Source organism: Leuresthes tenuis, unplaced genomic scaffold (genome assembly GCF_036924035.1).
Source record: "Leuresthes tenuis unplaced genomic scaffold, fLeuTen1.0.hap1 SCAF_12, whole genome shotgun sequence".
Lineage (NCBI taxonomy): Eukaryota > Metazoa > Chordata > Actinopteri > Atheriniformes > Atherinopsidae > Leuresthes > Leuresthes tenuis.
The window spans coordinates 18,351,212-18,366,040 of record NW_027325366.1 but is presented as its reverse complement, the minus strand read 5'-3'; the positions used below and the strand labels follow the sequence as shown (position 1 = coordinate 18,366,040).

The window sequence follows — 14,829 nt, the reverse complement described above, 5'->3', positions numbered from 1 at the left end:
CGGATCGGGTTACTTGCGATCGAATTAAGACCCCGGGATAACTCGATCCAACTCGATCTCGAATGCCTTAGTTTTGTTGTTGTTGGTGGTGAAGAGATCAACCAGAAGTGGCTCTATTAGCGATAGTTGAAATGGGTACAACGCCACTTATCTACTGTGGTATTGCATGCTTTGTGCCAGTGATTCGATTCATTCACCGCCATGTAACAAAGGATAATTACCCTTGCTCAGATAAGGAGCATAACCCAACTATAGCTATAATCGAGTTAATCTCATCATGTAAACCCACTGACTGAGACATGGCAAAGTAGCTTCCATTAAGAGGATTTTTTTAACGTATTCATTGATTTGTCTGTTTGTTTATCAATTTATTTATTGTTTCTCTGAGTTTGTGCTCACCATATGGTCCAGGCTCTCCAGGTGGTCCTTCTGGTCCAGGAGATCCTGGCAAGCCTTTTCCAGGGGGACCAGGTTGACCAACCTGTCCAGGAGGTCCCGGGGGCCCATTCTCACCTATTTTTAAAAACCAAAGAATGTTAATCTTAGTATAGAAAATAAGCCTTTTTCAATTTCTTGGTATTGACTAAATCCAGTTAAGCTTCACAGCAAAGTTATGTGTTTCTTCCAGTACCTTTGAAACCCTGAGGTCCTGGTGGCCCTGTCTGTCCTTCTTGTCCTGGAATACCAGATAATCCAATGGCACCTTTCTCTCCTGGGAAACCAGTAACTCCTGGAAAGCCTTGTGAACCTTTTGGACCAGGAAGACCCCGCCCAGGTTCACCCTGCAAGGTTTACAAGTACCCATATGATTTTGAAAAAACTGACAGTGATTCAGTATGACATCAAAATATCCCTGATTACTATCTCTGCATAACAGATTGTTTTGTTGTTGCTAGATTTATTTAATTTTTACAGTATCACAACAGAGCTTTTGAACTGATTAAACTCTTTTGTTTCAGGTCTTTTACAACTCGACTGCAGTGTCTGGCACATCTGTATCTTGAAAATCCATCCATCCATTTTCTATACCCACTTAATCCAATTCAGGGTCAAAGGGAGGCTGGAGCCTATCCCAGCTGCCATTTGGCGGAAGACATGGTACACCAAGGATGGATCACCCACCCATCATAGGGCCACACATAGACAAACGAGACAAACTAGGGTCACTCCTAGGGTCAATCACTAGAATTACCAGTTAACCTAACATGCATGTTTCTGGACTGGGAGGTATCTTGATGAGAGGAGAGGAGTATAGCCTCATCTCGCCTTAGTATGTGATCATCACTGTTTGTCTGTTTGGAAAAACTACCAAGTCAAATTTCATAAAACTTGGTAAAGCATTGGGCAAAAGCAGAATTTATACATTTTTTGCATAAAGTTGTGAAAAAAACGCATTGGCCTCAGTGGAGGCACCGGATGCACCGGATTGTTAAATTGTCAAATGAAATACAAGTATCTGCAGACAAATACACACTTTTTGTCCAGGTGGACCAGATTTTCCAGTTAAGCCATCTCGTCCTGGTCTTCCTGGCTCTCCAGTTAATCCTTGAGCTCCTGGAATTCCACTGGTTCCTAGAAACATGGACAATGGCTTTTGTATAATTCTCCTAATGTGCATGCATTGTATAAAGACTTTGTTTACATTTTGCTTCTAGAATGGAGGGGTCCAGTAATGAACTGACTGACCTTTAGGACCGGTTGGGCCTGGAAATCCAATTCCTGGTGGTCCTAGCTCACCCTTATCACCAGGAAAACCTGGCAAACCTGAGTCTCCCTGCAGTCCACTATCACCTGCAATTACAATATTTAATATAGTGAACTGAACAAGTGAACTTTACCTATGAATGAATCTGCAGCATTATTTTTGGCTTTAGACTAAATTAAGTTCCACAATACATCCAAAAGTGACACACTTATGATCAATATTTTAGGCATGAATGAACGCATCTGACAAAGAGGTACACTATACTGTTCCACACCTTGAAGTCCAGGTCTGCCACTTTCCCCTCGTGGTCCAGGTGCGCCCTGAGGTCCAGGAAGGCTAATATTTGAACCTGCCGCACCTTTTGCACCTGTTGAATAAAAGGTACAGGTATACTGCATGTTGTTCATGCACTCATTTGCTGTTTGTCTATTATCAGATCACATGCTTACCAGGTAGTCCAGGAAGTCCAGGATTTCCTTGTCTCCCCTGACTGCCCTTCTCCCCAGGCTCTCCTGGTCGACCAAAACCTGGCATTCCTGGGGGACCCCTCTCGCCTGGAAACCCACTTAGACCAGGCTCCCCTCCTGGTCCACGTTCACCTTTGATACCCTCTTTGGCCTGAGAGAAAAATTAATGAAAAGGAATGTGAAATGTACCTTGTTTGAAGAGCAGTTTGCTTTGAAATAAAAAGAAAGCATTTCTGACATCTTATTCACATAGAATAGATTAGGATAGGCCATTATTTAAATTAGATATGATATACAGTGATAATTAACCAATTCTTTTGAGTTTCACCACCTTAAAGCGGTTCATCCATTAAACTCAGTTGTCTCTGATCTCGGTTTGCTAAACTACCAGGCTTTAAATGACCACTGCAAGGACAGCTGACAGCAGTCAACTACCATCTGTTGTCAGAACTCATTTAACCAGTTCTGTGAGTATTTACATACACTCGCAGTACGTGCTGTTTAACTTGACTCTACAAAAACGTAACCTATTTATTCCTCATTTTACCATTCCACGGAGATTCAAGTAAGAAGCCTGAGTTGCGCTGTAAACATAAAAACAGCCACCAGAGCCCCCCCATATAGGTACTGTAGTTAGCATTAAATGGTAAATTCAGTTGTTGGGTTGCATGGAGTTATTATCTCAAAGTAATGACACTCAAAATGTTTTTATTTAAATTAAACTTTGTAACCCTACTGTGCCCATTGTACACATTAATCCTAACAAATAAGAGCAACTATTAAATGTGAAGGGAATTGGATGCCATTAAGAGGCCACTACATGAAAAACATCATTGTTATGAATAAAATAACTCATTGATCATTTTTAAAAACTGAAAGCAAAATGAAATTGTCTGTTCATGTTATTTACAGGAAAGTCATTCAAAGCAGTTATGACGTCTTTATACCCCGAGTGTTATGTTAACCACTCATGCACTTACAGGTTCTCCTTTCAGGCCAGGTTCACCCGGGATGCCATCTTTCCCTGGCAGTCCATCCTGTCCACGCTGCCCTGTTAAACCAGGACGACCAGGAGAACCTTTGTCCCCTTTGTAACCAGGTGCTATGAAAATATCTCCTGGCTCACCAACAGCACCAGGGGCCCCCATCAGTCCAGGATTTCCTTCAGAACCCTACACACAGTCAGCACAAAAAGGTCAAATCAAAAATATTAATGATGTGTTCTTAAAATGTTCTCTTAATGCAGCTGTCAATCACTTCAAATCATGCTGATATTATGTCAAATACGATCATACTCACAGGTCGACCAGGTTGTCCAGGATAGCCAGAATTACCCTTATCTCCTTTGTTGCCAGCTGGACCAGGAGGTCCTGTCAGATGAAAATGGACATTGCATATCATAAACTCAATCTATCAATGCACATTTAATCGTGTACCAACATTTGGGTTGCATAATTTAAAGTTGGGAACTTTCCATGGAAATTAATGGGTTGGGAACTTAAATATAGTTACTACAAAAAATATATTCAGATTTGATGCAAATCCACTGAGTATCATTAATGCTATTCCTCAGTCACAGGCACATAGCACGATACTTACTGCAGGGCTATTGAGGCCACATCCCCTACAAGCATAGTGCATTCCTCTCCATCACATGCACAGATGATTTCTGGAAAGTCATTTTTTTAAGTGATTCAATTGAGAATATCTCCAAAATTCCCGAAATAAAGATTTCAATTCATTTGAAAAATTCAGTTTAAGAATTTTCCACCCCTTCCCAATCCTAATCACATGCAAGGCAATACAATAAACGCCAAAAGGTTTTTTGTGGACTATAAATACTTGAGGTCAGAAACTCTCAGAAGAAAATCAAATCAAACCCATTTAAACAACAGAAAAGTTGACACGTGTTCATATTCATTTAGGGAAAAAAAATCCATGACATGACTCTGACAAAAATACTGCATGTGAACCTCCAGGAATAGCATGTAATTGGAGGTTGAAATTAGAGCCAGATGTTTTTTCATCAATGGGATGCTAATTAGGTGTGAGCGAGCGTATTTTATTCAAGTAACAGGGATCTAGCAATATCTGATCCTTCTTGTGTCTGTGAAAGTTTGTCATTGCTAACTGATGCATGATGGTTTGTTCCATAGACATCCTCAGTAATAACTTGAAAGGGCAGGCACTTAAAAGAATGAATAAACAGGTGATTGGTCTATCGAACTCTATCTCAAGTGGACATAAGCCAACCAATCCACCTGTTGCAGCCAGAAAAAGCTGCTGATCAGCCATAACATTTATGTTTGGGCCAGAAACAAAATGTTTATTCACAAAAGTTGAAAGCAAAACATTTGCTAAGGCAAAGGCCTGGCCTTTAATCCAACAAAAGTGTTGTGGAAAGATTTTAAGTGATCAGCTCATGTGAGGACACCCAACAACATTATTGTTGCAGCACTGATCAATAGTTAATGGAAAAGCTCAGCCATAGTGATTTCACGGTAAAAAAAATGGTGTAAATCAGATAGCTGTACAATTCCTTTTTATTTGCGCGTGACCATTCTTCACTCACCTCGATCTCCTTTAGGGCCCTGGGGGCCCGGTAATCCATGTGTACCATCTACTTCACAACGAACACAGGTATCTCCTTTGTCACCTAAATGAGGCAAAGAAACATCAATGAATAAAGTATTTTCCACATGGATGTATTTAATGTGATGAACTGCAACATTAAATATGCATCTTGGAGATGGATACATTTTTTTATTTAACTTTAATAGATCATCAGTAATGGTAGTCATTCTGACCTTTTTGTCCCTCTTCCCCTTGTAACCCAGAAGGTCCAGGTGGGCCAGGAGCTCCCCTCTGAATCCTACACTCATCAAGGCCAACTGGGTGAGCAACAAACATAAACAAATTTGATTATTAAAACCTTTGAAGATACACACTGAGTTGTACATAAGTGCCGCCTGTTGTAATCTTTTTTAAGGCATACTCGGTGGTCCGGGTGGTCCAGGGAGCCCAGTGGGTCCAGGTTGTCCCGGAGGTCCAGGAAGAGACTCTCCGTCTATGCCTCTGTAGCCCTTTTCTCCCACATCTCCCTTGAAACCCTTCTCTCCACGAGGCCCTTCCAAGTGGCGACCTGAAGTATGAAAAGGTGTGTTATTTACTGTGCTAGTGCACAAGCAAGACACACTATTCAATTTTAAAAATACTTCTTATTTCAAGGTGGAATTTTTGGAAGACCCAAGCAAAAGATACACCAATACGTGACTCAAACAGGCACTGGGTTCTATGACTTTTATAGCTATTCATCATCCATCCATTTTCCTTCTATCCTGCTATTCAAGGTCACAGATGTTTTGCTGGAGCCTATTCCAGCTGCCATCAAACAAAAGCCAAGGTGCAGGTCACCATTCCATTGCAGGGCCACGCAGAGACATGAAAGAACATACACGCTCACATCTAGGGTCAATTTAGATCATCAATAAACCTAACATGCAGAGAGTTTGAGAGTTGGAAATCACAATAACAACCTGCAGGTGCTTGGTTATTTGCACAGCTCCTTTCTCAGCCCAATATCCATCTTGGCTGTCTCCATGTGGCTAAGACATATCATTCTGACTTCATAACACAACTACAGAAGCAGGATTGGCATTATCTTTTCTTCTTTCTATTGTTTCAGGTGAGAAAACCATCTGAATGACTGTGGGCTCATGTAGTGTTCCTATAAGCCAAAAAAGTTATAGATTTTTACCTGGTGGACCAGCTTCTCCCTGAGGTCCAGTAAAACCTGCAGATTGAGATGAAAGCATAATGAAAAATATTAAAAACAGAAATATTATAGGAACTGATCAGTGGTAAGTTTTTATATGACTGAGGGACAGGAGTGTCTCTGACACTAATACATGCAAGCATTTGTCAGCACATCACAGCATCCTTTTACCTTTTTCTCCTTGTAACCCTGGGAGACCACGGGGCCCAGGGGGGCCAGGGGCACCAGTACCCTAAAACCACATAATTGCAAATACGAAATTAACATTTCAAATATACTACACTAAACCGGGATCATCTGACATCTTTCATTTCATGCCGATTATTGCTTATTGCTTCTTATTAATAAAATACTGAAGCCTTTTAATATGTGTTAATATGATTTGGCCCAAGAGTGTCAAAGTTAGACAATCATCTAGTCCAAAACAATCAGCAGTAGAGCCCTCAAAATACATCATATACATCTTATTTTGATAAAGTCTCCATGTTTTCACAGGAATTACATACAATATATAAAAAAAAATGAAAGTACAGTATGTCACACCGCACTGCATGCTGGGACGGGGTGCCATCTTGTGCAACATGATGTCATAGCAATTCAAATACTGTGTCATTTAAGGCTCTTGCATATCCTATTGTGCCGTTAAATTGACTCACCACATGGTTAGGGGTTAGGGTAAAAGAGCACAGGAAAATGACACAAACAACATCAACAAAAGGATGCAGAGTAATAACATGCGAGATAACTTGACGTGTCATAACTGCGCTATTCCATGCTAACTAATGTGATTACCATGTTACCTTTTGCTTTGTTCAGGTAAAAAGGTTATTCAAAACAGATGTGAAGGGGAGAGAAAGAGATGGAGAGGGAAAACAAGAGAGAGAAGGGAACATACGACCAGAAACTGAATCATAATGTCAATTAACTATATTCGATAAAGAGCAATGATTGCATATGCTGGACTGGATTACTGGTTTTCATGATCCTGATGTCCAACCTTCTATAACTCCACCATTGCACATTACGTCTTTGGGATGTATTTTGTGTGAACTTAAAAGGTATACAACCAAAGGGGCTCGTGGACAGTGTCACAGTAGTTTGGTAACAGATTTGAACCCAGACCCATAAATCACATTTCCAAAACAAATGTTCCAGTAGCACCACCGAGTGCCAAACATCTGCCCACTTTTGGTCAATTTATTTCAGTTTCAGTCATTTGTTACACCTATGTCACCATGGGTCCTTATGGCTTAACAAACAGAAATATTCTAAATTCTTCATTTTCACCGAAGCTAAACCAGTTGAAAAACCATCTGCCGTTTGTTCATTTTATTGTTCTACGAAGAGTAAAATTACTGCAAAAAAAAAAAAATGTTCTAGAAACTTTTTAAATATTTATCAAGATAAGGTTGGTTCTACAGTGTGTGCTGATCCTGTTGTTATGAAGGATGCCTGCATTAAAAAAGAAAGCCACAGTATAAAGGAAATCCCCACAACTTGGTGTCTATACAGAAAATTACTCCAAAATGAGCTGGTCTCCGGGATGAATCTGCCGAATATGTCAAAGGCTCCGTGTGGCAACCTGGGTTCAATTCCAACCCAAACCCTTTAACATTTGACATACAGTTTGTTACTAAAGACGTAAAATGACCAAAATATCTTTGAACAAAAACACAGCAGGCCTGACTCCTGACTCAACTGTTTGTCCATTTTAAGACATTGCGTGTTTGATGATGTCTGAAGGTAAATTTGAGGTGTCACACTGTTAAAAGCTGATTGACTGAGAAGTCAATGGAGGAAACAGACGAAGCAAAAGTAAAATTGGGAAAGACCAAGGCTCGAGATCACTTACATAACCAGGTGGTCCACTTTCTCCCTTTTCACCCTAAAAAAGAAAAAAAAAACATTCAGTCTGTCTGATCATGTATAACAAACACGAAATTTCTTTTCCAAGCCCAGAATAGGATAACCCATTAGTTTGTGCATTGTTTACCTGCAATCCAAGGAATCCAGGAGGTCCAGCATAGCCTTTCTCTCCCTGAAGGATAACAAATTGCACAATAGTTTCACATATTCTATATAATAGATATTCTATAAAAACAGCTGTTTTCTTTCATTATGTAGCTGGATTGTAGAGTAGATGCATAGAGTGGAACAGTGGAATGTTATTACCTTTTGCCCATCTCCACCATCTTTTCCAGGTTTACCCTAAATTACAAGCACAAATAACAATTAATTACATAATATGAATAAAGAGTTATAAAGAGTAAGTAACAGTGCAGCCAAAGTATGCATTACTATTAATATACAGTCCCAAGGACACTTTTTTTTCCTTTTCTTGGTTACTTACTCTTGGTCCAGGAGGACCAGGATCACCTTTGACTCCATTCAGGTAAGGAATGCAAACGCCCTGCAAAATAAAATAAAAATTATTTTCTCAAAACTAAGTCAGTAATAGCAAGCTGCCTCAGTCTACAACAAGTTTTACACGATAACATCTGAAGGGAAAACACCAACTTTGTCTCCTTTGTCCCCTTTAGTTCCATCGGCTCCCTTCAGGAATTAAAAACAAAAGCATATTCAGAAAAACAATCATTCAATCAAACAATCAATTCAGAATCGAGGTCATCCTTTTCAAATGGGCAGACATTTAGTAATTATGATTTATTAAAAGAAAAGAAAAAAGTAGTAATATGACGGTGTGAGTACCGGTGGTCCTGGCAGGACCACTGTGGTCTCTCCTCCTCCCGCTTCTTCAGAAGGTCCAGGGGGACCCGGTGGACCTCTGAGACCTTGGTCGCCCTGCAGGGAGACCATATCAATCACAACAGCCACAACTACATACGTACCAATATAAACTTTGTTTAAAGGCTACTTAAATGCGGCGCTTTGGTAAAAAGGATTAGTCTGAAAACAGATTAGATATAGAATTTTAAAAAAGCTGAAAACAAAGTAAATCTAAAACGCAAAGTGGTTTCTTTCTCTATGTACATATGACATATGTTGTCATCAACTGGTGTTTCTCTTCCCAAGCAGATTAGCTTCCTAAGCACTGGTCTGGTGTTATGGTGTTAAAGGGGAGTTTTTTCTTTCCACAGTCGCCTCGGGCATGCTCAGGACGAGAGATTGGATCGAAGATCGGTGCAATCTGCTGGTTTCCTTAGTTAGGCTATTTTTGGAATTGGCTTTTTACGTATGAATTGGACTAATTTGGAATTTATGACTGGATTTTAATGACTTGGATTCTAATTGGCCTGAATAGGAAATCACCTTTGAAGTGCCTTGAGATGACATTTGTTAGAATTTGGCGCTTTACAAATAAAACTGAATTGAATTAAACTATTCTCGAAATAGCTCACTTCACTCGGTGCTTTTTCACTACACTTGCGAATAATGTTATGCTGCAACATGAAGTGACACCAAAAAACCTTCCAAAGATTACAAATCTTCTGCAGTTTTTAAGTTTTACTGATTAGTAAGAGAGATGCTGAACAATGCAATGCCTGGAGAAATTGCAGGGGCATTGCTGGACTTACCCCTGCCTCATTTTTTGCTAATTTCCAATAAGTGTAAGCTGAATCAATCAAATTCTTTCAGTAGAACAGAGACGAGAGAAGCTGCTGATGATCAAACGTCTATTAGCTCTGGTTTTAAAGGGGCAGTTGATGTTGCCATGGTGACAAAACATGCAACATTCCACCTGACTCAGATGGAAAAAAAATCACTCAGACTTTGCCTTGAACGTCTGCTATTTAAGAAAAAACACCAAACTCCTACTGACACGGTTGTGCCACTGTAGGCACCGCAAGGCTATTCCACACACATCGGTGTGAGATTTGCGTTCCTCACGTACAACAGAAACACATGACTTCAGCATACAGAGTTAGAAGCAGTCACTTTGGGATTTCACTAAGCATCCTGCTCACATTTTGTATTAAAGTCAACAGGGTGCTTCCAGCGGTATTCCAGTCATTCATAGGAGTGTGAGTTAAAAAGTCTTCTTGACCCGGAGCGTTACAATTTGAAAGAGATGGCAAATTTTCTGTTTTGATTAAAACAAGTTTTAGGCTAGAGTAAAAACTGTTGTTGTGTGGCAGGTTAACGAGAAAATTTACATTGAAACTTCTCTCCTCTCCCTCTAACTCGAACGGCACTAAAACATTCCGTGAACTCATTTTGAACCGGATTTGGGTTTTCTTCTCCGAAAAACTGCTAATTATTTCAGAAATGGTCCAACACGTGTCTGAGAAAAGTCGTAGTGATTTTCTATGACAAACAGTGTTTTGCACAATAGTTTTCATTCATATCGGTCAGCTTAATAAGGTCAGCACGATATCATGATACTGTTAACTAATGCTGAAATCCCTCTGTCTTCATCATTTAAATGTTGCCCTTTAAAATAAAAAATGAAAAACTCAAAGCTCACCTTATCTCCTTTCTCACTCACAAAGGCCAACTTGTCACCCTGCAGAGAGAATAAAATAGAGTGATGTAATCAAACCAAAGAATGACAGTGTGTTGTAAAAGTGAAATCTTTAAAGTACATCTTACTTTTTCTCCAGGGGGGCCAGGCAGGCCGGGATCACCCTGTCAATCAGTCATTCAGTTAGTTAAACAAAGCAATGATAACAGTAAAAGTTTACAGAGAATTCATTCTCTCATTTTGGGTTTTTGAATTGTCGGTATATATCAGAACACTAATGTGCCTCTAACGCTCCTTGCTGGCGCTTTTCAACTTGAGTTTTCTTCCTGCAAAGATTATTAGTTGCAGGACCACTCATCACCGTGAGAGTAACTCACTTTGGGTCCTTGATATCCTCGGGGTCCTGGAGGTCCGGCAGGGCCCTGAAAGCCAGGCACTCCCTGAGGGAGAGAGACAAGTATGAGAGGAACATAAATCGAATCTTCCAACACAGAGACAAATGAACACAAACACACACTACGTACAGGTAGTCCAGTCACGCCAGGGAACCCTCTCTCTCCTTTCAAGGGAACAATCCCAATCAGACCACCAGGGTCGCCCTGTGTGAGACAGAGCAAAAGTAAATGTGACATCATCGTGGAAGATTGGGTAGCGCTAGCTTACAAACTCAAATACAGTAAGATGTCAAAGCTTAATGAATTATAGCGTACCTTCATTCCAGGTGATCCTGGGAAACCCTGTAAAAAAAAAACAAAGAGTGAAGAAATAAATCTCTACAAGAGCTCTTCATGGACAAATCCAGCAAATATGTGTTTGAAATGTGTTTAAAAACAAGGCAGCATTGTTTCTTTGATGTTTTAATCATTTTTTTCCACAGGTCACTGAACTACGTGCTGGTCAGTGGAGTGGTTTGCTGATTGTGATGCAAGCTGGGGTTCCTTACGGGAGGCCCTTGAAGACCAGGAAAACCAGAAGAGCCATCCCTTCCTCTTTCTCCCTAAAACACACACACACACAACACAGCCGGAAAGAACAAACAGTGTTTATCTTGTAACACAAAAAACATATGTACGAGATAAAAAGAATGAATAAAAATCTGTTTCAGATTGCAAGAGAACTAAAAGTGTCTCACTTTAGTCCCATTGCATCCTGGAATACCAGATGAACCTGGTGGACCATCGATTCCATTGATGCCCTGTGTGTGGGAGTGTAAGAGCAGACCGTTTTTGACAGTTCTAAATTACTGAGACAGTAAAATTACTAAGACATCATCCACATTACTATATGGATGAAGTAAATCATGTCGTTTAGACATCAACCTATCATTGCAGGATGTGAGAGATGACGGCAGATCAGAGGAACTTACCGGGAGTCCTGGGTTTCCTGGGATACCTGGCAGACCAGGAGGACCCTGAGAAATCACAGACACGTAATGTTTACTGTGAACACAGCAACGAGTTCTGCAGCACTCGTTTGAGGACTACAAGTCCTTGTCATAGTACAGCTTTGACAACTGCTTTTTAATGTTGGTGTTTAGTTACTTACCCGCACTCCTTTCAGTCCTGGAGCTCCAGACTCGCCGAAATCTCCCTATCAGACAAACGACATCATGACTGCTATAATACTGAAAAAAAGAAAAAGCTTACATTTTTTTTGAAAATTGACTAAATTGCGTTATTTAATGGAAAATGCTGTTAAATGTGTGGTTAAATTATTGTATCTATTCATTTAGACTGCAGGGGTATTTGCCGGTTTTAATGTAGGCTGTGGAAAATTAAATTTTCACTCTGATTTGATTCTTTCAGAAAATACCCTAAAGATTGATATTTTTCAGTCAGTTTCACGCCTAAAGACCCTGACGGATGATGTGCACTAACCTTGGGACCCATTGGCCCATGAGGCCCCTCAGGTCCCTGCATCCCTGGGAATCCAACATAACCTTGAAGACCAGGAAGTCCTCGTTCCCCCTGTGAAGGACAGACAGTCGTCACGGTGATAGGTGAACAGGGAAAAGATTTAGAAAAAAAGAAAGACAACAAAAACTTTTACTGAGATAAAATGATTTTAGCCAAATACTGCAAGATGTTGGATAAGATTTTAACATTTAAGCACATCATGATAATTCCAGTAGTCACACAAGAAACGCAGATCTGTTTTGTTTAAAGCACATTTAAGCACTTTAGAAAGTCACTAGATGCATTCAAGCAGGTGCATTTCACACAGTTAGCTCAAATATAGTGTGTTCAATTTGCCAATTTTTCAATGTGGTTTATTAGATGTGTCACACGATATGATTCGTTACTGTTATTACACTACATTATAACAATGAACAGATTATATGCTCATTTAGTTACACTGTATAAATATTATTGAATGTAAATGTATGTCAAAGGCTTGTTTCAATCATGTTCTTAATCCTGTATAAACTAACCTAATGTCAAAACAACTAATCGCGAACGCATACATTCTACGTGTAATTAATTTTGAACACCTTATGAAGGTTCATATCACCTTTTTTTTCCGATTCATTTTATAAATTACGTTCAATAAAAGCAGATATATGTCACAGCACATTTTTTTTTTCGCTGTATCCTAAAACTAACCCGAGAAATTCTACCATCTGCCACTAGATGGCAGCACTGGTCCATGAGAGATATTCATGTTACAGCACGGGAGGAAACATGTTAAAGTCGGAAACTTCCATACTGAAACTATTATTTTAGAATTGATTTCCATAACACCTGGCTCACATCAATCAGGAGAAACATTGCATGTCGAACCAAGGAACTGGGTTACCATGGCAACTCCAGTTGTGCAACATGAGTGAGTGATGATTTAATTGGGAAAAAGGCTCACATGAGACCTTTTAAGGCAATTTGAGGCCTTTCAGCAACTTTCAAAACACACAGGAACTTTGAATGAAGCGATTGGCCAGACTCCACTGAATACAAGTTAGTACAACTGTTGAACTGTCAGGTGAGCTAAATGTTTGACTACTGTTGCTGTTAAGAGTGAGTCTTAAAAGGCCAGACTTTTGCACTCAATAGACTGATATCGCGGTTGCCTGATAAAACTGAGGAAATAGTGTGCATGATCTTCAGGTTGTATGGTTTGACTGGAGTAAAGAAATATGAAAAAAGATAGACGATCGTCATTAAATGGAATTAAACAGAAACATTTTTTATTATGAAAGCAGTGTCTGTGGGTAGAAAGGTGTCATTTTAAACAACCTCTTTCCAACTCAGCAACTCTGCCCAGTCATCCAGTCTAACACCAACTGTAGTACTGACAGCTCAGAAGTTCACAGCCAGTTTATGGCCACTTGTACATCCGCAACTCACAGCTTCCCTCCATCTGATGGGAATAAGGCCTTCTGCCCAGCTGTGAGTGCCGACATGCTCTAATTCAAACTGATCTTTGTTCGGGTCCTGGTCTCTGCTCCGTGACCGAGGCCCAGGCATTTCTTTTCCACTCGGGCCTTGTTTGTCCCACTACGCTGACCCCATTTGTCAGAACATTGAAAGCACTGTTTCTTGTGTCTGCGTGCTGCTAAATCACAACGTCTGAATGCCTGAAATAAAATATGTGAAAGAATATACCAGGGCTGACTGACAGAAAAATGGAACAAGTATAAACAAAAATCTCACCTTTGCTCCTTTCACACCGCTGCAGTCACATTTTCCACATGATGCTCCACAACCCTGAAGATGAAGAGAGACATAAAAATTAATGGTCCGTTGCCAGGAAGAAAAAACACACACCTATATGTTAAATATGTTTTGGCCACTAGGAGGTGGTAAAAGCAATCTGAAAAACACTTGTATTTTGCTTATTTTTTCAAACTAGCATTGGAATTCACTAGAATTGTCACTATAGCACATGCAGTAAAATTGCAGTGTAGCTGCACTATTAAACGCAATTAAAAATGAATATAAAGAACAATAACTGAAACATTTACACAGTAATTATAAAGAGTAAGTTTATAAAAAGCTACCAGACATAATAAAAACTAGTATAAAAGTATGTGAGAATATACAACCAAGTACATGAGAAGAACTAATGGAAACCTGCCGTGTCCAGCTAGAAACGACTGCAGATTTGGTTGATGGTTTCTCGTTATTAGCTCCATTCATTTACACTTTAGGCTTTTGATCCACTGCAACAGTTACTCAAGATATTGGTAACAATGAAGAGCAGTAATCAGGTTTCTTTAAGGTCACATGAAGGGATCACCTATTTGTAGATCTGCTTGCAGGGAGCAAGACATCAGTGCAGCTGCCCTGGGTCCACCCATTCCCGACCCCCACCCTACTTCCTTTCCTCTTAAGGGCTCCAGAGGCCAGAGCCTGGGAACTGGTCTCCACTGTCTTGGCTCTGCCTTCCATTGCTCCTCTCTTCCTTTTCTCTCCCTCTTACAGCTGTTGCTAGACTCACGTGTAAGGCTTCCAGCCAAAGTCCC

General features: G+C 40.0%; 1 protein-coding gene across 1 annotated transcript in view; it reads right to left on the bottom strand.

The window, feature by feature from the left end:
* The window catches only part of col4a1 (collagen, type IV, alpha 1), a 48,100-nt gene that overhangs the window by 12,758 nt on the left and 20,513 nt on the right, over positions 1-14,829 (bottom strand). Inside the window, exons 2-31 of the mRNA XM_072396900.1 lie at positions 14,018-14,071; positions 12,248-12,337; positions 11,916-11,960; positions 11,737-11,781; positions 11,503-11,565; positions 11,314-11,367; positions 11,081-11,107; positions 10,895-10,969; positions 10,748-10,810; positions 10,499-10,534; positions 10,374-10,412; positions 8,657-8,749; positions 8,465-8,500; positions 8,298-8,357; positions 8,120-8,155; positions 7,941-7,985; positions 7,800-7,832; positions 6,119-6,179; positions 5,930-5,965; positions 5,168-5,314; positions 4,980-5,063; positions 4,745-4,828; positions 3,472-3,542; positions 3,153-3,344; positions 2,155-2,323; positions 1,980-2,072; positions 1,687-1,791; positions 1,475-1,572; positions 632-782; positions 400-513 (exon numbers count right to left, since the gene is read on the bottom strand). Of these exons, the coding sequence (XP_072253001.1) occupies positions 400-513; positions 632-782; positions 1,475-1,572; positions 1,687-1,791; positions 1,980-2,072; positions 2,155-2,323; positions 3,153-3,344; positions 3,472-3,542; positions 4,745-4,828; positions 4,980-5,063; positions 5,168-5,314; positions 5,930-5,965; positions 6,119-6,179; positions 7,800-7,832; positions 7,941-7,985; positions 8,120-8,155; positions 8,298-8,357; positions 8,465-8,500; positions 8,657-8,749; positions 10,374-10,412; positions 10,499-10,534; positions 10,748-10,810; positions 10,895-10,969; positions 11,081-11,107; positions 11,314-11,367; positions 11,503-11,565; positions 11,737-11,781; positions 11,916-11,960; positions 12,248-12,337; positions 14,018-14,071 (2,299 nt within the window). The remainder of the gene's footprint in view (positions 1-399; positions 514-631; positions 783-1,474; positions 1,573-1,686; positions 1,792-1,979; positions 2,073-2,154; positions 2,324-3,152; positions 3,345-3,471; positions 3,543-4,744; positions 4,829-4,979; positions 5,064-5,167; positions 5,315-5,929; positions 5,966-6,118; positions 6,180-7,799; positions 7,833-7,940; positions 7,986-8,119; positions 8,156-8,297; positions 8,358-8,464; positions 8,501-8,656; positions 8,750-10,373; positions 10,413-10,498; positions 10,535-10,747; positions 10,811-10,894; positions 10,970-11,080; positions 11,108-11,313; positions 11,368-11,502; positions 11,566-11,736; positions 11,782-11,915; positions 11,961-12,247; positions 12,338-14,017; positions 14,072-14,829) is intronic.